The sequence below is a fragment of the Blennius ocellaris genome, assembly GCF_963422515.1.
Source record: "Blennius ocellaris genome assembly, chromosome: 12".
NCBI lineage: Eukaryota > Metazoa > Chordata > Actinopteri > Blenniiformes > Blenniidae > Blennius > Blennius ocellaris.
This window is the reverse complement of record NC_137661.1, coordinates 19,349,712-19,374,038: the sequence shown is the minus strand read 5'-3', so window position 1 is coordinate 19,374,038 and position 24,327 is coordinate 19,349,712. Positions and strand designations below refer to the sequence as shown.

The following is a 24,327-nucleotide window of genomic DNA, read 5'->3' as shown; positions in this document are numbered from 1 at the left end:
CGTTCGCTTTTTTCTCAGGAGGAGCTCGAGGACAGTGAGAAACGATGTTTATACAACGCTATTCCTCCGACTGAACTTGTCCTCGAGAAACTTACGACCCGAGACCCGCCTGAGTGGAAGCGACAGGTGGAAGAATCGGGATACCTGTGCGCCTTGACGCACGTGTGTTTCCAATCAAGCGCGTGAACCGTGCGCACCTGTTGCTTACTTAAGAGACGCCTCTTGGCGTCGGTGTTTTCTATAACGCGGCCTCTACCAACCGAAAACAAACAAATAAACAACAAATAAACAAACACCCAAAGTCATAACCACATAACCGTTTTCTCACTTTCCGGTGTACAGAAATCTAACTCGGTTAAGTAAGATTACTTTATTTGTACAGAACAGCTTAACAAGGCAGTTCACAGTTATTTATATTAAAAAAAGAACAAGAAATACAAAAAGAAATGAGAGAAAATAAAAATAATAAAAACAATATTAAAACACAGACATACTGAAACTAATATAAAATAATAAAACTGAAAAAGGGCTCAAGCAAACGGGGAAAAAACATCCGCCTTGGATTCAGCCTTCAAGTTTTCCATTATATAACTCCTAAATGCAGATTCCGTATGTTTGGTTCTGACTCTGGAAACAGGAAGCAAGTTTGACACAGACCACTGAGTGCAGGATTCATAAATGTGAGTTAGTCTGATGCAGACTTTGAATTGAAGTAGGGTTAAGAAAAACAAAACAAAACAGAACAAAGCAAAACATGACGCTCTGGGACAAAGAGTGGAAAAGTGAAACTATTATCTTTGTTTGTAGAAATGTATGACCCATTTCCAAAAGTGCAAATCAGTTCGTACAGATTTTTACATTGTAGATAATTTACCCTCATTTATAATTATTGGGATTTTCTTCCGTGTTACAAAAATTGAGTATCCAGAGACAACCATACACAACATCATGCAAAACTTGCAAGAGAAAAATATCCTCGTCACCTCGTGACTAATTAGTTTTTTTTTACCTGTATAGGCCTACATCCAGTCAGAAGCTCTTGGGCAGACTGGTGAAAAATGAATAATGATCTTTCAAATTATGGCTTTTCTATGGTCAATCGTACAATAATCTGACCATGAAGTGTTTATCCTTTATGCAAACCACAAACAAGAAATACAATTGATGAATGCATGTTTTTGGACTGAGGGATGTAATTGGATTATCCAGGAAAAAGAAAAAAAAAGCCACAGTTCCACAGGGGAAACAAGCAAAAGCCTGACCCAACCCTGGAGTTGAAGTGGGGAAATTTCCACTGTGAGGCAAGAGGGCCATCATCAAACATCTGTGGATTTTTTATTAACAAAAAATTCCCCCCTATACTGTATGTATATATATCTATTTTTGAGTTTTATTCCACCGCCATGCATTTTTGATTTTCTCTTCCACCACTATTAAACTGATTTCAGTGAATAAATGTATTATTGTATAATGTATAATGTGGATAACAGCTTATCTTATAACAGCTTATCAAGCAGTAAGTTGTAGGCCTCTGGTAAACACCTTAATTCATTACATTTATTAAAAATGCATTAAAATGTACATAATTGTTAAAACAGTGACAACAAAATACATTTTTGTTGAGAAAGCCTTTTTGCAGTTCATTTTTCCAAACATGTTTAAAAAAATAAACAAAGTAAAGAAAATGGCCAAAGCAAACAACAACAAAGTGCCTCTAACAATTAGGATGCATTAAAAAAAAAAAAGGTAATTCATACATGTTACACTGATGCTCAGTGTTTCTACTCATTTTAATATCTTTCCTTGTGTACTTGGTTCATATTTGAATGATTATAGCAGCAATAATGATGTAAATATCAGATTCAATAATGTGTGATGACGTGGTTATCCAGTGAGAACGTTTGTAAATTGAAAGTGTAGATTAGGAAAGCTAAAACGTGGTATAGATACATTTACAAAACAAACTAATTTTGAGATCAGAAAAAACCAACATTAAAAAAGCATCTAAACATCTCACACCCTTCCATGAAAATGCCGTAAATATGATCTCCAATGAAATGACAACTTGTACTTCACGGCAACAATATAAACAAGCAAACTGATTTGTTCCGCAGAGGGTTTTTAAATAAAAAAAAAAAAAAACTTAAGGCACTTTGATCATAACATTCATCTGACAACCTCTCGTTTGTGATGTTACAATTTGTCGTTGAAAGTCAAAACGATCGTGAACGCCGTCCTCTCGGCTGTTGTGCTCCGTCGGCGGAGCGGAGGCCACCGCACATCTTCCAACGCGTCGAAACAAAAACCACCGAATGAGCCGCAAACAATACATCTGTCCTGGTTAGATCAGCTGGCAGCAGCTTTAGTCCTCCGTGTGTCTACAGTTCAGTCGCAGGGCCCCATTCAAAGTCCTCAGCGTCCTCCTCCTCATCCTCGTCATCGTCAGAGCTGTCGCTACCTCGAATCTGTGTGCGTCGGAACTGGACGGCCTGGTGGTGATGTGCCAGCCTGGGAGAGGAGGAGAGACGGGTTAAAATCGGCGGTTTGAGAAAAGGATGGCAGGAATGAAACCTGCACTCGTCCCACTGCTGAATACATGAGGTCAAAATGTGGAAAATGAACCGATGTGACTAATATGCAGGTTACTCATCTGTGTGTGTTCATTTTGTTTGTTACTACTTTTGTCAAGACTTTGACAGTATTTGTTCTACGCTGGTCTGCCTGCTGGATTGTTTACATTGAATATGCAGTATATTGCTGTTGTTATGTTAACTGTTACATTGTTCAAATATGCGAGAAAATAAAATTAAGAAAAAAAAAAGAGTTTGGATTATGTCTAGCTGCAGAGAGCAATAGAAGACTTACACGATGAACTGAGGGCCTTTCTTTTCCTCCTTCTGGGCCTGAGGCTCTGCTGCCTGAGCCTGGGGCAGAGGAGAAAAACACGATGGAATCAATTATCTTCCGTCTTCATCAGACACCATTGATTTCAGTTCAAAATATCAAAAAACAGAACTTTCTAAACTAGAAAAATGCCCCTTAAAACAGATTAAATAGTGTTTGTTGAGGAGACCGGAACATGAATCAATACATTAAATGTCGTCATATTGGTAATGCGCTTACCGTTTTACTCAAACAAGATCAAATTCTATGAAACATGCTGATAATTTTGATGCAAAATACTTCCATTATAAATTACATGGCAAGGGATGCAATAGTTTTCATTTAATTTTAAAACCTTCTTGGATGTTTTCTACTTAGGAAACGCAAATAAACAAATGAATGATCACCGAATAGATAATTCTTTTGCTTTTTCTTACATGCAGGGCACAAGTCAAAACAAGTTGGAATAAAATCAAAATTAAAGTTCTTTTTGATATTTCTTGTATGTCAAAATAGTGAAACTTCAATATATTTTTACATTTATTACACACAAACTGTAATATTTTGAGCCTTCTTTGTTCTACCGTTATAACTGTTTCTCATGGTGGCTGAAATAATAAAATGAAATACAGGCTCTCCAAACACTAGCTCAGACAGTTTCTATTTTAACAGAGGCCATTACAGTTTCAGATGGGCTTACAAATTAGCTTAGCATTATAAAAGTTATGTGCGGAAATAACCCGGAGCACTAACCTGCTGTAGCTTCTCCTCGATGACCGACAGGCTGGCGGGATGAAAACTGCCCTCGTCGTCTGAGGGCTCGTTCACGGCGTACCGGCCGGAGGGATCGGGAGGGCAAAAGTCCGGCGGTCCGTCTGACGGCGTGGTGGGCGCGACGACATCGCCGGCACTGAAGTCCGAGTCTGTGAAGCTGCGCTGGTTGGGATCTTCCTCCTCTGCGGCGCTGTCGGATCCCCGCCGGGCCGACCTGAGCTCGGGTACGTGCATCAGCGGTGGGATTTCTCTTTCATCGCGGTCGTCCGGCTCCATGGCCGGCTCGGAAGATCGGGCCAAAGCGGCTCCCATCCTCCGCGACTCGTCGGAGCGCCGGGCTAACTGCTGACCGGGGTAGGACTCCTCCAGCTCCTCGTTGTCGGTGTAAGCTTCTCCGTCCGTGAAGGCCTCTCCGTCAGTGTCCTCCAGGTCGCTGGCGGCACTGAGGTAGTCCGTCTGGGTTTGATCCAGGGCATCTAGATCCTGCTCGCCACCACTCTCCAACTGGATCGGGAGACAAATTAAATGGCTTATTAGTTGGAGGGATGTCGCACAATCCTCAGAACTTTTTCAAACTTAAAACTAAACGTCTAACCAGAAGTAGTAAGTTGTTTCAATTCTGTCACATAAAACACACCTGGAATGTGGCCCGGCCACCCTCATCCCAATAAATCTGGTTCTAAATGTAATGCCAAGTCGGGCACTTTTATGCAAACATCTTCTGTAATTCACATCTTAGCAGCATTGTTGTTGTTTCATTTCATTCTGGGTAAAGTCTGTGTTTTCCAGTTTTCCTCTGAACTCTGGGCAGAATTTGTTCTCACTAGAAGAATTCAAGCATAGACAGCATGGAGGTCGGACCTGCCCGTGCACCTCTTAACATGTTTGTACTGTAAATATTTATTGTACTCACAATTTTATTTCTGGCAGTTCTTCAAAATCACAGTATGTAAATGTCTGTGTGGTACTAACTGATAAACCTCGTCGGTGATTGACCACAATGAGGAGTAAGTGATCACAAAACTCAAATTTCCCCCCCGAGATCATACAGCTAGAGTTATGTCATAACAAGTAACACAGTAACATCAAATCCTGTGAGGTATAGGAATAAAATGGTTTATTACTGTTATTTATAGTTCTGTGAGGGTTTCAGTTTTTATTTATAGACAGCAGCTTTCATAGATTAAGGTCTTTCATTCTCTTTTCTCGTCTCCATTAGTCTGAATCTCTGAGTCTGCTTATTGTCTCCTATGCTTGCCCAAATGAAATAATTGTTTTTTTTCTCTATAGAAATGTGTGTGTGTGTTATTTGTGTCGTACCGTGACTTCAGACACCCAGACCGGTTTGGACTGCTGGTGACGGATCTTATCCTTGAGAGACTGATACCAGGCACTGGAGCCGGGCTGCAGGTCGACACGAGCTGGAGGCAGCAATAAAATCAACAGTGCTGTAATACAATCTACAGTGCGTGACGACATAAATACACAAAAACAGCTTGGCGACTTTCTGTACTGCAAAATGTTGATTGTGTGTTGAGGTGTACAGTGATGCTGCAGACTTTGCTGAAGCGGGTGTTACCTGAGAACAGGTGGCTGCAGTCTTTCCTCATCTTGAGGGCCTGCGAGTAGAGGCGCCTGGAGCTCTTGGTGGATTTGGGGTCGTACTCCTGTCTCATGGCCTTCACGTCCTTCCGGCTGTGCGGATCTAAGAATATCACCATGGGGTGGTACTGGATGTAGTTGAGCCTCTCCACTGCAGTGGGCGTGATGTCCAGCAGAGGGTGCTTGTCCTGAGGGGTGGGTGGGAGGAAGAGAGAGAGTGAGACTTCAAAATAAATAAATAAATAAAAAAAACAAGAATGCAGAGAATGGGATTTTTCTTGCACCGCTCACCTTCTCTGCTATTTTCCTCACAGTGTCCAGTTTAATAACCGTGGAGCTACTGTCTCCTCCACGGCGAGGCACCATCTCTGTGATGATGCAACAGGGGAAAAATACGGTTGCATGAGTGTATAGGAGATCGTAAGAAATGCAAAAAAGTTCAATTTCCCCCATTAGGAGGTCAGAAAATATCAAAAACGGGAAACCAACCTGCCACCTCATAATCCATAGGCATCTCTCTGACCAGCTTCTCCATGGCGATATCATTGAGAGGCCCCAGGATGACGATGGGCCGCTTAAAATTAGCTGGACGAACAAACGACCCACCGCGTTAAAAACAGGTTACACATAAACAACTATGTGCGTGTAAGTGTGAACAAAACTCTCCTACCTTCCCTGAGCAGCACTCTCTCATAGGCCGGGAATTTGCCCTGAATGGTGAGCTGCAGCAGGTCGTCGCGGGACCTTCGGTCATTCTTCTCAGTCTTTTTATTCCCTCTGAGCCCCCGGAGTTTCCAGAATTCGGCTCTGGGCCCTGAAACCTGCCTGTCTCCGCTGGGCCGCTGCGCCTGCTCCAGGCGGGCCAGTTTCTCAGCCCTGCAGGAGAAAGATACCGACTGGTTAAGTGAACTTGCGGCTGCTGGCTGAACGCGACTTCTGCCTCCTCCGCCCTCACTTGGTTTGGTTGGGGATGGTGCCCTTGTCCTTTTCGCGCAGGTCATTGGCCATGCGGATGGCCAGCCAGTTGCCGATCTTCCCCCGGTGCATCGTGTCCACCACCCTGAACACCTCCCCTCTCGTGAAGCCCAGGTCGATGGGGCCCTCCGGCTCGCGGTCGTAGTGGGTGCGGATGTAGAAGTTGTCTCCAAGGTTGGACTTGATGATCTTCTTATAAACTAAACAGAGGTGAAGTCAGGTTTGTTAAATCATCGAGTTAAGATGCATCAGTCGGTCATGCGATCGGTCTTCACACCCCCCCAAAAAAAACACACTTACGGTCCATCTTGTTCTGTGTGCTGATTTCGACCGGATCTCCTGTCCTCACCTGGAGGAGGAATTCGGCGGCTTCTTCTCGTGTGATGTGGCCAAAATCAACATTATTGACCTAAACAGAACAGAAGCAAGTTTGCCACACTTGGATGTAGATATTAACCCTTTACAGGGCTCTCACTAAAGCGCCAAATGAAAGTGGAGAATTTACAGGGTCAGATATTACCCAATAATGTAATTTGTTTAACACAATTACCTTCCATGCATTTGTAAATTGCATGGTGGCGCAGAGCATGCATGATGGAAATTTCTATATTTATGCAAAACTGACAGAAAACGATGTCAATATAAAGCCAGTTTTAATAAAACTTTATGTTGCAAAATATAGTGAAATGTCCCAAAAAAAACTTGTCCAATAACCGTTTCCTTATGGATGTTCTTACAAAATCGCCCTGACAGCATGGCTTTGAGGGTAATTCTAGTTTGATATCTCAGCTTGGCTTTCAGCTCTACTCTTAATTTCTTTGAAGTTTTTACATTTTGCTTGGTGGTTTGGCTGGATTGGAATCTCTTTTTGGGCGGTTTAACACCCCTGCTCTCGACATGTCTTATTCAATCCTACGATATAATGTATTGTTTGCAACAATGATTGAAAATATCAGGCTAATATCACTTATTTTATCAGCAGTGTGATTATATACCATCACTTTTAGTTTCTTTGGGTGATCTGGTGCATTAATGACGTGCTGCTGGCAAACAAATTGTTAGTTTGGAATAAAAAGGAAGAAAAAAAAATGACAAAGTTACCAACTATTATTACTTACCTGATAAAATTTTAAATTCTGATCAGATTTAAAGAGTGAGGGGTTAGTTTTTGTTGTGTGTTTTTTTTGATAAAGCAGTTCTGGACACTGTGTTCATGTGTGTCTAAAACAGAGACAATGTTTTATTAGTTTAGTGTGGAGGATTTTGGAACCATTACAAGAGACACTTTGTTTATAATAAACACATTACTTTATTCAGTTGTTTAAAGGAAGTGGTGGGCACAAATAAACGTGCTGTAATTCTGACACTGTTCATCTGATTCGCATGTAAACACTCAAAATGAAGCCGAGCATCTGCACTCGTTTCATCTAAAAACCCATTGTGGTGGTAAACAGAACCAAAATACGGAAAAAAATGACTTCTCGCACTTTTTCCGGAACAAAAAAAAAAGAGCTTTCATTGGTGCACTATGACCTGCTTCTATATACGGAGCTCAACATCTGCAGGACCTTTTCACTACCTCTAATCTCAATCGTTAAAAATACATGCAACATCAGGTCACCTGCATGATCTGGTCTCCCTCTTTCATTCTCTGTTCGTACGCGGGGCTGTTGGGCTGAACTCCACCCACAAAGATACCGACATCGTTGCCTCCCACCAGCCTCAGTCCCAGGTTACGCTCTTTTATAAATGACACCGTGCGCAGATCAGAGCTGTACCTGTGAACCACCGAAAAAGGACAAGTGTCAAAGTGGTTGAAAATCAGCTCTGCAGGGCGTTAACCAGCTCGGAAACATTCCACCTAAATAAAGAGGACGCTACTCACCCTGGATTTGGTGATGGATAAGAGTCCGGAGGGAGGGAATAGATGGGCTCTTCTTTGGGCTTGGCTGAGGGACACAGAGGAACAGTGAGAGGAAGACTTGGCGTGACTATAATTAACGGTTTGAAAAGACGAGCATCAAAACGGTAAGAAAAGCAAAAGAAATTGAATCCGTCATTTTTTTCTACTTTGAAGTGTGAGAAAGTCTAAAAGAAAGGTTTGTCATTTCTGCTCCATCAATCCAATTGGGAACCACAAAAGACACAAACATTGCTGTAAGTCAACACTTATATTCTGCCCCTGGGGGCTCCTTGGGGGGGGGTCTTACTGTGGACGGGTGGGTTGTTGACCACTGAAATGCCCGACCTGCCGGTGCCGGTTCCATTCACAGGACGGGGAACTCTGTAAAGGCGAGAGATCAAGATTATCCTTTGCAGAACATGTCAGGACCAGTTGAATAATTTGCCTGAATTAAAAATAACAAAACCAAATATATATATATAAAATAAGGTAAATAATTTCCTCCTGCTGTACCTGCGACGAGTGTCCCCGCGCTCTGAGCTCCCGGATCTCCTGAGATGTGAAAGCTCGTCCGACTCGGAGGAGTCTGAGTGAAATAACGACACGACGGAGACTGAGGTTAGAACCTACTGTCGTCTTTTTAATCACCGACAACTGCAGAATGAGGATGAGTGTGTGAGCGACAGAGAAACAAACTGACCTTCAGGAGGCGGCTTGATGGGAGGCGGTGCGCGGTGAGGAGCCTCCTGCTTCACGCCGACTGAAGGAAGTTTCTCAGGCAGGACTCTGCAGGGAGCACAGAATTATATATATATACATATACAATACATTTAAAGAGAGCCTTATAAGACCTATTAATAATAATAATAAACATTTTTAAAAACACTGCCAACTAATCCGTAAATATATGTAAAAAAAATATGCTTTCACATTTTAAATGTGATGAATTATTTGAGAATATGCAACATATTCTAAAACATTAACCTGCTGCTTTTGTCTGCACTTGATACGTCGGTTCACAATTTGCCATAAAGTCTCAATGGGTTACTATGAAATGTGTCTGTCAGCAGTTCAAATGTGATGTGAAGCAACTGTTACAGGAAGTCCAATCATGTGCACCAGAGCGCACAACGTGTTTGTCAAGCAGACAAACCAGTCGAACCTCCAGAGTGCAGTTGTAACTTCGGTGCACATTCACACATGTCACTTTCACTTTTTAGCCCTCTCTGCCTCACGGGTCACATCTATAAGAAAACTGCGGAGTTATTTATGTTTCATGTTTCTATTATTTTGATGAGAGATTAACCTTGTCTCATAATGCGCATTAATGTCAATTGTTATATTACTTGCAGTAAAGTGAGTAAACTTTATGTGTCTCACCTGTATCTGGTTCTGGAGGTGTTGGACGGTAAGCTGTCAGTGGACTTTCTGCGGGGGACAGAAGCATAACTGTCCTCCGACTCAGATCCAGATCGAGCTGTGGAAGCCAGTGAATAGAAGCTGTCATTTTAAATCAACCTCATACAATAGTACAACTACACACAAATTACAGTTTATATTAATACTACACTCCTTTTGTTATTCAAATACGATGAATGAATGGAATTTTTTTTAAACATAACTCAGTTTTTTGTGTCTCGATTAAGAGTTTTGACTTGGTACACTGCTTTAAAGAAAATCCTTTAAATGTTGATAGTATGTATAAAATGATATTAAAGGTATTCTCCAGAACTTTTTTCTTCAATATGAGCTTTCAGTTATCGTCTTCCTTATCTCCTGAAGGTGTTGGGAATTTTTAAAACCCTCAGTTTCTCACTTTTGTGATTTATTTTTTAGTAATCACGACAAATAAACACAAATGTTTGCAATTTATAAATAGCAAATACGTTGGAAAGTTAAAAATGCTAAAATCAAACATATTTAATGATTTATAGAATCACAAACATGACAAGATTATATAATCCTGTTGCTACATCAAATGTAATATTATATACCTTTTGTAGAAAAAAATACATTGAAAATAACAATTAGAAGTATGTTTGACAGTAGAATTATTGTCTGATGGACTTGTTTTATGCAGTATGTACTCTGCGTGGAGAGATTAAAAGTGTGAGATGAGGGTTTAATGGTGTTTTTACAAGTGTGAAGTGTGAATAATTGCTTTACAAATATGACAATTCTTACATGGGCAAACACTTAAATCAATGTTTATCAACTACTTAATCATGTTTTATGTGACAGAATGATTCACAATCCATATTTAAGAGGAAATGGGAAGAAATACAGATGTTACCAAATAGTCTATTGAGCAATAAGATTGGATTCTAACAGATTTATTGCGTGTACGCACACACACAAACACACACCTTTCGGAGGGGGGTTGCTGGTGGCGCTCCGCCGTGGCGGGTCCAGCTGTGGCTGGAGGGAAACAGCTGGCAGGACTCTGGAAGAGACGAGAGGGAGGCGGGAGTGAGGGAGGAGGAAGACAACAAATCTTCAGTTACGTTTGGCGAGGGGGGGGACCAGTGGCTGATATGATGATGATTAATGAGAGGATGAAATTGAAATATTCAATATTCACCTTATTATCTGAGGGACGCGCTCTCTCTCTCTCTCTCTCTCTCTCTCTCTCTCTCTCTCTGATGAATAAACTGCATTGTGATCGACTCAAACTACCTATTTTAATAGGCGAGTTTGCGGTTACTTCGTCATGTTCCAGAGTTTATATATATTTGCTCTATTAAACATGCATATTTTAAAATGACTGATGAACAATTCTGCCGCTGCTTTGTCGAGAAGTAGCATCGGTTTAATCAACACTTACAGGGACGTGTTCAATGAAAGTCGCTTTTATTTCATCGGTCAACAATGTCAGCACACTCGATGTACAGTCAACACAAATCAAGCGAAAACAAAAGACTTAATAAAAATGCATACTTAAGGCACAAAAGAAGAGTAAAATCAACAAAAAGCCACAAATCATTAAGGGCTAAGTTTCTGTTTTAAAAGCAGGCAAAAAAAACACCACATGATTAGCTATGGTTAAGAAAGAGCGGCGTGTGGTCAGCTCACAGTCCCGTCCATGAGATCTCGTCGAGTTTCAGGTAGGGGGGGTGGGGGTGTAGAGATGGGGGTGGACCTTCATCTGTACCTGTATCTGCTGAGGGAGTCCTGACTGTACGTGGTGCTTTGCCTCGGGGGAGGCGAAGTGACGCTGTCCGACTCCGAATCAGAATCTGAGGAGTTACACAAAGTTTCTAATGTTACACACTTTGGCTTTAAAAATACAGAAATATAGTTGTTTGGTTTTTTTTAAAATCTTTATTATTGTTACTCCACATTTCAAAACACAAAAGCTAAAGGACACCTGAAGGTCTCCAGTCCACAAGGGTTTCCATTGTTAAGGTAACTTATGTCTGAATATAAAACTATAAAATGCTGAATTAAAAAAGCTTTAATCTTTTTCCTGAAGTTAAATCACATTTATTTACACGAGAGGTTTTTCTGTCTCGCGCACGATTGTGAAACTACTCGTCAGTGAGTCGGAAACTTAAAAACATTCTTTAAAGTCAAGGCAAACTTTAAATGTAGTAAGAATGAAAAGCATAGTCACAGACACACAAAGTCCCTTGTGAATAAACAGTAATAGGTTTTTCTTGTACAAGTGTTCCTTAGATGATCCTTTTAAGAATGGTCAAACATGTTTTCTTGTCGCCGCTGTCTTATTTGAGTTTTGACACTGGCTCGTCAGCAAACATTTGAAGATCAAGTAAATATTGTCAAAGAGGCCAAATACAAAGTGAAGCGTGCGTGCGTGCGTGCGTGCGTGTGTGTGGACGGACCTTGGCGTACGACTCTGACAGGCGAGTTCACCCTCCTGGGTAAGTCCTGGCGAACAGGGATGGGGGAGGATCTCAGCCCCGAGTGGGAAAGATCAGGAAGAACTCTGCAGAGAGAAACATCGTCACACGTCAGTCAGAAACAATGTGATGGGGTCAAAGGTCACGGACATTGGTGAAAATCCTGAAAAGATTGAGCTTTTTTTTTTTTTTTCCCAGTATCTCCACATAGAAGCTGACAATCAGAACATTTTTATTGTATAAAATCTAAATGACATCCTCTGTGATAAAGAATTTAATCTCCACGGTCAGTGAGGCGATGTGCGTACCGGTATCGGTCGGGCCGGGGGCTTTCTCTGCGCGGAGGCGGGGAGGCGCTACGGTCCGAGTCCGATTCCGACACGGGCTTGCGGGGCCGTGAGGCGGAGGAGGAGGAGCGAGGCGCCGTCCAGTTCTGGTGGACTGGAGAGGACCTGGGGTTGGGCAGGGCGGACAAGCCTGGCAGAGGTCTGCATTGAAAAATTTTTTTTTTTGAAATTAATGCTTTCTTATACGATATTTTTTGATTTTATGTCGTTAGACTTTTTTGGGGAGGATTTTATGAGAAAGAGCACATTAACAAAGAAGGCAGGGATATTAAAGTACCAATAATGGGGCGACATGTATTAGAAATGAATTACAATTTCATCCTATATGGCAAAACATTTGTGAATTATCCAGTTATTACTACGTAAAAAAAGTTTTTTAAATGTGACTGTTTTAATTATATATCAAAGCTTAATACAGTTTTCACTCATACTTCTATATTTCTGATTTGTTATCAGAAATATTCAAGAAGGCTTCAGAAGCATCCAGCAGAGCTCACTTGTATTTGCTGGAATGATCTCTGGAGTCTGAACTGACTCTCTCTCTGCGGACAGGCGAGGCACTGCGGTCAGACTCTGAATCAGATGGAGCTGAAGAAACAAGAAGCAAGAGTCACAAACAGAAGCTTATATAGTTATAGTTATATATATATATATATATATATATATATTAATGGAGTTGTGGTGTATGTCTTAGACTTCATACTGACCCCTGCGGGACGCATAGGTTCTGGTGGTGAGCGGCCGAGGCAAAGTGGAGCGCACAGGTGAAGGATCCCGAGACTTGGGTGGTGGAGGATCAGCTCTCGTTCTAGGTGAGAAGACATTTTTTTGGTGTTTTGTATTAAGAAAAAAAACAAAAAATCAAATTGAGAGAGGCGTATTGTATTATATCGTATGAGTTTCAGCAGGCCTGTACCTGCGAGTACGTTTTTCTCTGGTGGGCTGACGCGATGTCCTGTGAGTGGGAATGTCATCATCAATGTCCGAAATGTCTGTCGAGACAAAGAAAGTATTGATTCGATAACCCTTCAACATGGGTGATTTTCTTTCCTTCGTGTCTCTATATTCACCCCCCCCCCTCAGTGAAGGTGAAGCCCTCACCCTCCAGCGCCGAGCTGCTGTCCCGGCGGCGGTCGTCCTCACTCTGGCGAGGACTGTCCTCCACCTCTGGGATGCTGACCAGGAACTTGCGTTCGTCTCTCAGGACGGTCATTGTCAGCTTGCCCCTGCTTTTCTCCACCAGGTGCTTGGTCTCCAGCAGGGACAGGTTCTCCGTCGTCATGCCGTTGATCTGTTCACAGGGAAGAAATCGTTCAACACACGAACTCCGGTTTCCTTTCGTGCCTCCGTAACTGAAGAGGTGGAAGCCGTCACCTTGAGGATGAGGTCTCCCTCTTGCAGCGTGCTCTCTTTAGCGGCGAGGCCCGTTTCTGTCATGTGTTTGATGAAGATCTGACTGCCGAGCTTCAATCCATACTCTAGAAAGAGAAAGACAATAGTAGCTTCATATTCCTTTTTGTATAAAAGCTGCTAAACTCTGATCTTTAGTCCTTTGAAAAAGTCCTAGAAAAGCACTTTTTCTAGTGTCAGAAGTCTTACCGTCGTTGATTTTCTTTTTAACCAGAGTAGTCTTCAAAGGTTTGTCTGCAAAGTTGTTGTGTGGTAGCCGCTTGTAACCCGATGACAACAGCGGCAGTGTGTTTCCGTGGCCGTTGCGGTCAGGCGAGACGCTGCGGGCGCGGTACCGGTACCGGTCTCGGTTGTCGCTGCCATCAGAGTAGCGTCGTGTTCGTCTGGGAGGGTCGTGATCCAGCAAGTTGGAGTGAGACGCTGCCCGGGATGGCCTGTTGGTTGTGGCTGGGATCTGGATCTTTCGAGGGCGTTTTACTGTCTGCAGGAGGCAAAACAGGCCATGAGATTCAAAGAGAACAGCTCGCAAACAGAAACGGAGACAATTTTAGCTGCAGCGTTCCACTTACTATGTTTGCAGTCTTGCCACATGTCTTGAGGGTCTGAATGGTGTAATTGGAGTGGACATTGTCCATAGTCACTCCATTGACCATGACAATTTGGTCTTTGGTGCTGCAAGGCAAATAGGTAAACATGTAACTCAATAAGTGGACTAATACACCTTCAGGGTAAATAAACAGACAGGTGCTCATGTGTCTTTTTATTTAAACAGTAGAAAAAAGTCCCTATGTGCACGTCTACCACAGGTATTGAGCTTACAACAGGCGTCCCATGGCTGGTCCACTTGGCAGAACGTCCAACACCACCACGGCCGTGTCCCCATTGTCCGGGTTCGGCTTGTCCTTACCTCCAGATAAGGCAAAACCAAACCCATATTTGGGATCCTGAGAGGTTGAGATTAAAAAAAAAGAAGAGGGAGAGAGAGAGAGGGAGAGGGGGAGGGAGGGAGAGAGATCAGACAGAGAAAATGATAAGCTGTGTGCTACTGGGAGGGAAAGAATGCAGGAAAGAAGGTGGGCAGAGGAAGGTATGAGCATACGCGGGGAGATACGGAGGACAGATAGAGGAAGACGGAGCACATTCCACTGGTATTCACTACGAGGCTGGAGACGAAGTGCCGGCTGGAGCTGAGGGGTGCAGCAGGGTGTGTCACTCCGAATTCCTGTCACCGTCTGGGCCGTGAAACTAAAAGGCCTAAAGCATGGTCCAGCTCGGCGCTGGAGAGGTCTTCACAACTCCTCCAGACGCTACGGTGAAACTCCCCATAAACCATAAACCCGAGGCTCAGCCTGCACTCATGCAACCGCCAGAGAAACCCACCAAAGACACCCAGTTCGGAAAATTGACTGCATCTTAGTTTGTTTTTAAATTTCCTTTCAATGGAAAAAAAAAAAGGCGGGGGGGGGGGGGGGGGGGGCAAACAAAGACAGTGATCACTTACTTTGGATAGAGTAATTGTGTGTTGCTCCCATATCATTAGCTCCTCCATACCTGGTTTCTGGAAGGAAAAAATAATAATAATTGAATTATTTAGAAATTAAAGATTTAGGTAAAAAAAAAGTAATTATAATCAGTCCAGTCATATCCTCTCGGTCCTTACAAGGACAACAGCTGAGCCGGCGCCCAGCAGGTAAAGTGTATGTGTGTAGTGTTGGACGTGATGTCAGCGTACTGGAGCCTGCTGGACCGGTATGGAGGAGGGGCCACCTGTTCTGTGGCTACACGCTCCTATAGCTTCAAGCTGCTGACAACACAGCACATCTGGAGATGGTTCGCTGAGCGTACACACAGAACAACAGTATATAGGTCTGTGAGATGTGGGATTGTTTAAAAAAAACAAACCAAAAAACCCCAACAACAACAAAAAAACTACACTGTATACAGTCCAGTTTGACTTAACCAAGATATTTTAATGACAGCAGCGTGTCCGGTAACACAGCATACTTCATCATTTGTTGACGGGAAAATGGAAACAGCCACAGTGAAGTCAGTTGACCGATGGGGGAAGTTGTTGAAATCATAAAGCATTTATTGACTGTCAGCTTCTCAGAAATCGTTCCATTTTTTTTACGTCTGGTTTTATTCAGCACAGTTCTACATTCCAATCCAGCTCTTTCTGTTGTGAAAAGATTTACATAGACGAGTCAAGGACACGCCCCATCGCTACTCGCTGCACCTACGAGGCCGCATGCCTCTCGTGATTTCCATTTTCCACATACTCGCTCTCAACAGGATCCAAAACAAGAGTGCGGACAGCGTCCTCCAGAGAGAGGACACTTGGCGAAGTACAGAAGGAACAAGTAAAGCCAGATAGTCTTGTGACAGGGAGGCATCGGAGCTTACATCAGCGTCACAAACAGGTCACTTGTTTGAAACCTACCGAAGCCCGTGAAGGCCACACAACGATGTCAGTGAAACACACAGGATCATATTTTACCCACTGACGGCAATTATGTCACTCCCTCGCAAAACCTGTTCAAACAGCACAAATGTCTCCAAATTCATTCTACGTGGTCCTCCTGTGGCGGCCAGTTCAAACGGCATAAGTGTAAAACCCATTTCATATGAACACACTACAAATAATGAGGTGTGTCAACCTTTATTTTTTTTTAAATTTTCTATTTCATATTGCAAGTCAAGTCTGAAAATGGCGAGAACAACACATTTAGGTCTAATAAACAATATCAGTTATGCCACTCATCATGTGTGGGATTGCTGAACTCAGACCCCCAGTGACCCCCGGTGACCCTGTGCACTGGAGCAGCTGCCCCCAGGTCTCCCCTGCAGCCACATCGACCAACATCAGCCAGCAATGTACACACAAGACGGGAAAAAAAACTCTTACAGGTGACGGTAGCTCAGAGTGGAGGTGTACAGTAGGAAGCCTGTAACGAGTGCGTTTGACTAAGTTAATCATAAACCCAAAGACGCTGACCTGGGTGTTCAAATAACAGCTTGCTGGGGGTTTTTCGCTCTTTGTGCAAAAGCACCGATTTGAACCGAAAGCTCTGATCTGACCCGACACCGACACCTCAGGCTGTTCAGTGTTCTGTAATGTCGCTTCCGAATGTTTAGTCTGAGCTGCTGCAGGCCACTGTGAAAAGAGTAGGAGCACGACTGACTGGTTTAGATGCATCCGTTTACAAACGGTTTGCTGAAAGGATGAACGTGATCATGCAGAGGCTTATTTAAACAATCTTTTGATACGAGTTCGACGTGGAGAACAAGCCAGGATGAGCAAAAAGTAAGCGTCAAATTGTTTCTCACATCAACAATGCATCAAGACTATTTGCAAAAGCGCCTCATGTTCTCTTAAAGCCTGAAATGTTTTCTTTATCTCAGTAACAAATCCAGTGAAGCCACACTGCAGCGGCACAGCAACAGTTAAAATGATAATCAAATATTACAAGAAATAAAAATCCAGAAGTCTGCAGGTCCTTCTGACCCTCCTGCAGCTTCAACACCCCCAAAACAGCAGTTTGCTTCACATCCTTTGTTCACTTCATACAGCTGTATTTACAGATATGCTGCTCAGATCCCATAGCTGGGACTCTGTTGTGTTTCTGCCTCTCCACTCACCATTTGGTCTTTGAATCTCACTTCCATTTTCCCCACTGGGATTTCTACCCTGAACCAAACACCTGTGGACTACAGCGCCAAGTGAACAGTCAGCTCTTTATATTCCATACGACACCGGCAGCAGCAGCAGCGAACAATCACAGACCCGCAGTTATCGGACTCAAGTTACTCCCTGCTCCGGCCGGCTGTGTGGACGGCGGCTGCTGTCCAGCAGAAACTCGATCTCGCTGCTGAAATTATTTGTAATTTGACCATCTGGGGTGTTTCTCTCTCAGCAGGAAGACGAGGGGAGGAAAAGCACCTCACCTGGAGATTACTCCTCCCCCATCAACCTTTGCCCACTCAGTCAGTCTCCAGTGCCCCTAACGGAAGGTGGATTTAAGGTGGAGCTGCTCTCTTGTTTTGAAAAGCCACTGATCTGAGACCAGCAAAGTGCCTTAAACGAGACGGGATGCAGACATGTAGTAGTCAGCAATACATCCCCAAAAACTGAATATTAGTGGAAAGTGGGTTGTTTTATCAGGTTATTTCGACACTCAAAGTCAAAAAAATCCTTTTAGTTGATGTTTTATGATAATGGACTCCTCACTTTTTGGTCTTATGAGATACTTTAAAATTTTCAGCTGCTGTGTTTTTATTGTCGGGAATTCCCAATGAAAAACAATTAAACAATGTTTGAAATAAGTTTTGTTTAGTACATCTAGAATACATTGAAGTTTCAACTATTTCAATTCAAATGTATTCACATGTTTCAATGTACATGTAAATATCATCCAGCTGCAGACTGAATACATTACTCATTGCATTGTGTATGTAAAGTCAGAAAAGAGTCATCAGGTGTTGCTCACTGACAAAAGTTGAAAATTAGAAACATTCTATAAGTATTCTACACCAGCATATTAAAACTGGATGTTAAACACATGCATAAGCTTCCTAACAGGCCACAATTGGTGTGTTTATGTGTTATGTTTCCCCACCTAATGAAATAAAACACTGACATTAGTCATTATAATAGCAAATAATTAAATCGTATGAACGATACTGTCCATACAAGACGGTGACAGACATTAGTGAGCTTTTCCCAGAACAACAATAATGGACTGTTGCATTTAAAAACATTAAACACACGAGAAAAAGAGCCACAGGATTTAAGTATGTTGTCTTGTTGCGGTTCAGAATCCTTGTGGCTGAGAAAAAGTGGTGTGAAAATCTATAAATCAGTGAAATACAACGTGCAACCCTCTACTGGTTGACTACACACCAATACACTTCATTAGCACACTGCCGACACAAGCAACAATATCTGAATATTGCAGCAGTCTGATATTTACCTTTCATAAAGCACTAAGGTTTAGCGATTACTTCATTTGTGTCTCACCCAAATGACTCATTCATGGTCACCAGAGTGCATCAACAGAAACCATTGACTTTTATACGTAACCATTTATAAAACAAAAAACACATTAAGATAACCGCTTGTTTTCTGTGAGTGGGGAAAACAGGAACTACAAGATGATCGTGTGCAAACCAAATAAAATACAATGATAACGTCTCGCTATGCAGGAAGCCTTCCACTTACAGGCACCACGAGCAGAGGTGGAGGAGGCTCGGGGGGCATCGAGCCAAAATGCTTCAGCAGTTTAATCCGCTGCGTCAGGTTCATGACGGTAACGGTTCTGCGGCCTCCGTCTCCAAAAGTAAAAAGTCCTGCTGGACCTTTTGTTTGTGTCTCAGACAGTCATCAGCACTAGAGCACACCTGCAAATTCCCAAAGAAGAAAAAAAATAAAGCTGCCACAACAAAAACAACCTAAAAAAAAAAAAAAAAAAAAAAAAGAGTATTGGATGAAAGTCCAGAAAAGCTAAAGGTCACTCCTTCGCCTCGAGCAGATAAGCCGTGCGTCTGCCACTCTGGTCTGTATCTTCAGTTATAGAGGGAGTCCAGCAGATCCACTTGCTGCCACTGTCAGTGGTATGCGTGGTTAACTTTCCCACAAGGCAGCGGCGGGCCGCTGGCTGAGTTTCAGTCTGCTGGGTGCTATGGTTACGACGGAGGAATGAGAGCGCCGGGCTGTTAATAATTGATGGGGTGTTTGCTACACTACAGCTCCTCTCGCCCTGAGTAAAGTTCCCCGGGCTCCAGCCGAGGCCCCGCCGAGTCCGAGGATCAGCAAAACCCAGGAGGTTCCGTGCCACCGCCGCTTCGCGGTCATCCCCGAGACTCGCCCCCGGAGTGTGGGCGAGCCGGTCTGACCGTTGGTGCCCTGCTTCCTCAAGACAGCAGTCACGGTGACCTGGAAGCCAGACGATTCACTGGGAGGGGCAGTTTGTGTACCGAGAGAGTGGACAGGAGCTGAACTGTTCTCTCCCTGTACCGCAGGACCTACGACTGTTTACGAGCCAACACCGGGGGGTCTGCAAACACCGACTGGAGCCCAGTCTGACTCCATCCCCGCCACTAAATTACATCAACAATGAACAGATTCAAGCAAAAAAAAAAATCTTTCAAAAAGGCAGAGTTCTGGAGTTTGAGGTGTGAAACCATCGATCTCGCTTCATCCAAATGAGCCAAAATAATCTTTTTTTTTTCTTCCCGTCCTGCTTAAAAACAATTCTGTCCACACGTCGCTATGAACGAGGTTCAAAACGATGTCGTACATATGCCAGGCCTTTAGGTGGCGCTGTGACCGTGCCACAGGAGTACGACGACGACGTAGAAGCAGACGGGGAGTAAAAAAAAACGCAGAAGAAAAAACTAAATGTGAAAATGCCACAAAGAAAAGCCTCCAAGCCGTGTCAAATGTCACGACGAAACAAAAGACATGACATAAACAAGATCCATTTTAATTACTAAATATATAAACGTACACATCAGGTCCTGGCCTCGGTTCAGCCGCGGGCAACAGCCAGGCAGTGCATTATTCATTGTTCCGGAGAAAACATGGCCACCGACTACTACACTTACAAGGTTCAAGCACTCAGCTGAGGTGTGTCCCTTCTGTGTAGGTAAATAGTCACTCATTCCTGGAAGATGAGGAAGACCCCCCCCCCCCCCACCTCGCTCAGTTCCTCCTATTGGCTGCCTCCCATGCAAACTCCCGGCTCTCCCCTCCAGAGCTCCTTGTTTCAACAGTACATCATTTAAATAAGCAGCTCTAATAAATATTAATGACTGGAGGAGCCTTGGACGGATTTCAAAACGCAGCATTTAGGGGGTAATGAGGAATAGCGAAGCTTCTGAGCGTAAACACGGGAGCTCTGCAGGACAAATACTCCAGAGGCTGTAATTACAAAGATCAGAGGTTTGTAGCTTCCGCTCACGGCAACTTGTCAGCAGTGTTTATGTAGCACGCACACACGCACAACCACACACACACACATAGAGGCTGGATGGTGACCTGGAGGATTTCTCTACACATTCCTTGTCTGCGGTTACACAATTCAAGTTTTCTTGTTTGGACGTTTTTCTGAATGAAACCAGTGCGAGTCGGGCTTCCGACGGCTGGGACGCTTAAGAATTTCACAATAAAATAAAATCTGGGGCTAAGGGGTCGGCCTTTTTTTTTTGTCTTAGTATTAAAACACCTATTTTTCCATCTGAATGTATTATAGGTGTAATAGAAACCAATGGAAATCACAAAACAAACTGTGATAATATGTTACCTGAAGACTTTTTATTGAGATTTGAAACTAAAAGCATCCAACGAGCACCAGAAGCCACAGCTTTGTAAAAAAACAATGGACGTCAACAGCTGTTCAGTTCACCTACTAATTTATGTAGTTTGGGTGGCGGGCCGGGGACACAAACACGGATTAACTGACGCCATAAAAGAGGCTGGTGCTCGAGATAAATACATTTTAACAGTGAAATGTAATAGTGCAACAATCCCAAGTATAATATTCAACACCTTGAACACTTTCAACAACGTTTTATTTCATTATATCGGTTTATATGATTGTTAGAAGTGTAAAAAAACAAAAAAAAAACATCAAAAAGAGGAAGTTGAGAATTATTCAAATAATTAATGGATTCATAGAAGAAACTGTCACCTGAACCACCTCAGTGTGTCACAGTTCTCTGGTTCCTGTACTGCGAGGCGTTGTCCCGTCATCTGGATGTATAGCGGCCCGGACAGAGCCGCCACATCTCAGCAGCCAATCAGCAAGCATATAAACGACAAGGCCGGGGTCAGCGCTTTGCTTCTTTTTACCGATTTCTGAACATTTAATCAAAGGTCAAGTCTCCTCTATACAAAAACAAATATCTCAGAGCTGCTCAACGACCTTTATGATGTCTGAAAATAATCCCTCTTCCACAATCGCTCCATCCATATTAACCGAAAAATCTCTAAAATGACATATAAAGTCTGTTCTGTATCGAGAATGAAACATAAAAGTGTTCTTCTCGAGCCTCACAGAACAAACTGCTTAAAAGATTAAAAGCAGTGCTGCCCCTTCATCTGCTCAGGAAACACTCCTGGGATCAAGTCACACGCAACGAGGAACCGTAGAAAAGCACCAGTCAATTTAAAAACAAGCTCAATAGTCCCATGAAAAACAATCACAACTGGATATTTTTGACGTTCATAAAACTGGCCGTGAAAACTGGACTTGTACCGGAGAAAGAGGACGATTTTTCAGTTTTAAAACTCTGTTCTGAAATCAAGGTACCAGTTTCATCTTCTCTGTCATGTTAGACTTCAATCATCCTTTTCAGTATTTCCTAAATGTAATTTTTTAATTCAATAGTTACTTCACTTGATCCTAATAATCCCAGTTGACATATGTCATTACCTAACAATGCGCTTGGCATTGCACAAATGGTCAAAGATTATAAAATACATTTACGACAGAACAACTGGTTAGTGATGTGAAATGACTCATTAAATCCAGTATAGTATAAAACTGTACAAAACGTTTTACGCCGAGAACAGCTTCATGCAGCTCTGCAAGGACGTCCACATGAAAAACTACAATGAAGAACTCTACATGAAAACATCTCTTATTGAAAAGCAGTACGTTTCATTGCTTCTCTGCACCAGTCTGGTTAATGCATTTGTTTGAGGATGTGTAAATGTACAACCACATGATGAACTCCATCCACTGGCCTGCAGCTGAAGGGCTCAGCTGGATGTTGATAAAAAGAAAACGATAGTCGAGACATTTCAACTTAATCCAAGACTTCATGAGACGCTGGAATCCTCCAGATCAACAAGGCTCCAGTCCGATGAGACAAAATACCTGATAAAGTCTTTAATCAAGCGGCTTATCAGTAAATACAGCGACTGGGGGGGGTCAAAGGAGAAGATGAGGAGGCGGTTGGGGAATGTAGTCGAAACTACTGTGAAACTCAGGTGGCAGGCAGGTAGAAACCTGCATGTGTGGCAGAACCAGTAAAGCCAGGAGAGAGAAAGTGAGGCTCTCGCAGCTGACACACACACACACACACACACACACACACACACACACACACACACACACACACACACACACACACACACACACACACACACAGTTAATTAAGTCAACTTCAGAGGAATAATTCCTTTATCATCCTGCACAGCATGAAAACAGCCACAAACAGCAGCTCTGTTATTCCCCGATAAGCTTTCTGACTTGTCAACGTCTGAACCTCGCCGATTTCAAAATGCTGAACATGAATGCGTCCTGGCTAAACACCTTTTAAGTCATTAAAAAAAAGAGGTTACGTGGGTTTTTACAAATAACCACACTTTCTCGTGTTTACCCCAGTGAATGATTAATTTTGTCCCTGCGTCCGGCTTCAGTTCGTCTCCACAGCCTGATGAGGTGGATTCTACCTGTGACCAGGAAGCTGTGGCAGAAACAAACAAACATACCTGTGTGACGTTTCCCCCTGCGGCCGAACAGCTCGCGCTTTTCTCCCCGGCTCTTCCAGACACGCGCTTCTCTCCTGTTCCGCGGAAATTCACTCGCTCCTCGCGACTGTTTCTTTACTTTGAGAAGTTTCTCCCGAATCTTCCTGAGGAAAGCAGGTGGCAAGGCGCGGCGGCTGCCGTACAGGTGAGTTTCGTGACGTCGGCACGCCAGCGTGACGTGGTGACGTCACGGACCTGCGCTCCTTCTATTAAAGACGTCCTTCTCTCCATGCTTCTCCCAGTTTTAACAGAAGAAATCAAACTCTCACGTGGACATTTGATTTCTCACTTTTCTGATTCTTTATTTCCCAGAAGGCTTTTACTCACGACCTCTGATCACATTACTTTTCTTTTCTTTTTATTTATTTACGTTGTAAGTATGTATATAATCAAGTTTTAAAATCCCACAATGTCACTATAAATAATCTGTAATTTATTTTAGCTTAATTTATGAAATAATCAATCAATTTCAACATGTTAGAACTATTATATTGAGATAAATTATCTTATAAATTACATACAGCATACATATTTTTAATAATTAATGAGAATAAATAGAATTATGTACAATATATGATTATGGAAGGATATTATTCAAAACATGACAAATGATTACCGATACGTTTATTCTATTACAATAGTCCAAATAATTCTACTTTTGGTCTTCATCAACATGCGATGTTTGACCATATCAAGATTTAGTCTCTAACAAGAAACTGTATGACAATTCAGTGATTATTTGTGCCGTTGTTCAGGAAAATGAAAGTGACAAACATTACAATGACACTAGTTTTGAGGTGTGTACATGTATGTGACCTACATCCAAACCCGTATGGCAACTTTAGTATTTGTTCACATATACTGGAAGTACAATATCTCACTACGGAGTACACCCACATGTGAAACTCTAAACATGAAAATCAGTATTTTTATGAAATGTCTACACTTCTTTTAACAAATGTCATTGTGCATTATATGCAGATTATTGTATAGATTATCTATATTTTATAAAGATAAATAGAATTAAATGCTTGTGAG

The 24,327-nt window shown here is 42.6% G+C and overlaps 1 protein-coding gene across 1 annotated transcript; it reads right to left on the bottom strand.

Annotated features, from left to right (window-relative positions):
* Positions 1–402: 402 nt before the first annotated feature.
* Positions 403–23,383, bottom strand: tjp3 (tight junction protein 3). The gene is made up of 30 exons (XM_080506783.1): positions 23,251–23,383; positions 15,256–15,312; positions 14,574–14,698; positions 14,324–14,426; positions 13,944–14,235; positions 13,719–13,822; positions 13,446–13,635; positions 13,261–13,336; positions 13,052–13,152; positions 12,842–12,932; positions 12,306–12,485; positions 11,980–12,083; positions 11,289–11,373; positions 10,504–10,580; positions 9,518–9,614; positions 8,838–8,923; positions 8,651–8,723; positions 8,445–8,518; positions 8,120–8,183; positions 7,856–8,012; positions 6,535–6,643; positions 6,215–6,434; positions 5,930–6,135; positions 5,749–5,844; positions 5,551–5,627; positions 5,237–5,447; positions 4,978–5,078; positions 3,637–4,161; positions 2,866–2,924; positions 403–2,508 (listed from the first exon to the last, which is right to left on the bottom strand). The coding sequence occupies exons 2-30, from the start codon at positions 15,301–15,303 to the stop codon at positions 2,379–2,381; spliced, it is 3,861 nt and encodes a 1,286-aa protein (XP_080362909.1). The 5' UTR covers positions 15,304–15,312; positions 23,251–23,383; the 3' UTR covers positions 403–2,378.
* Positions 23,384–24,327: the final 944 nt, after the last annotated feature.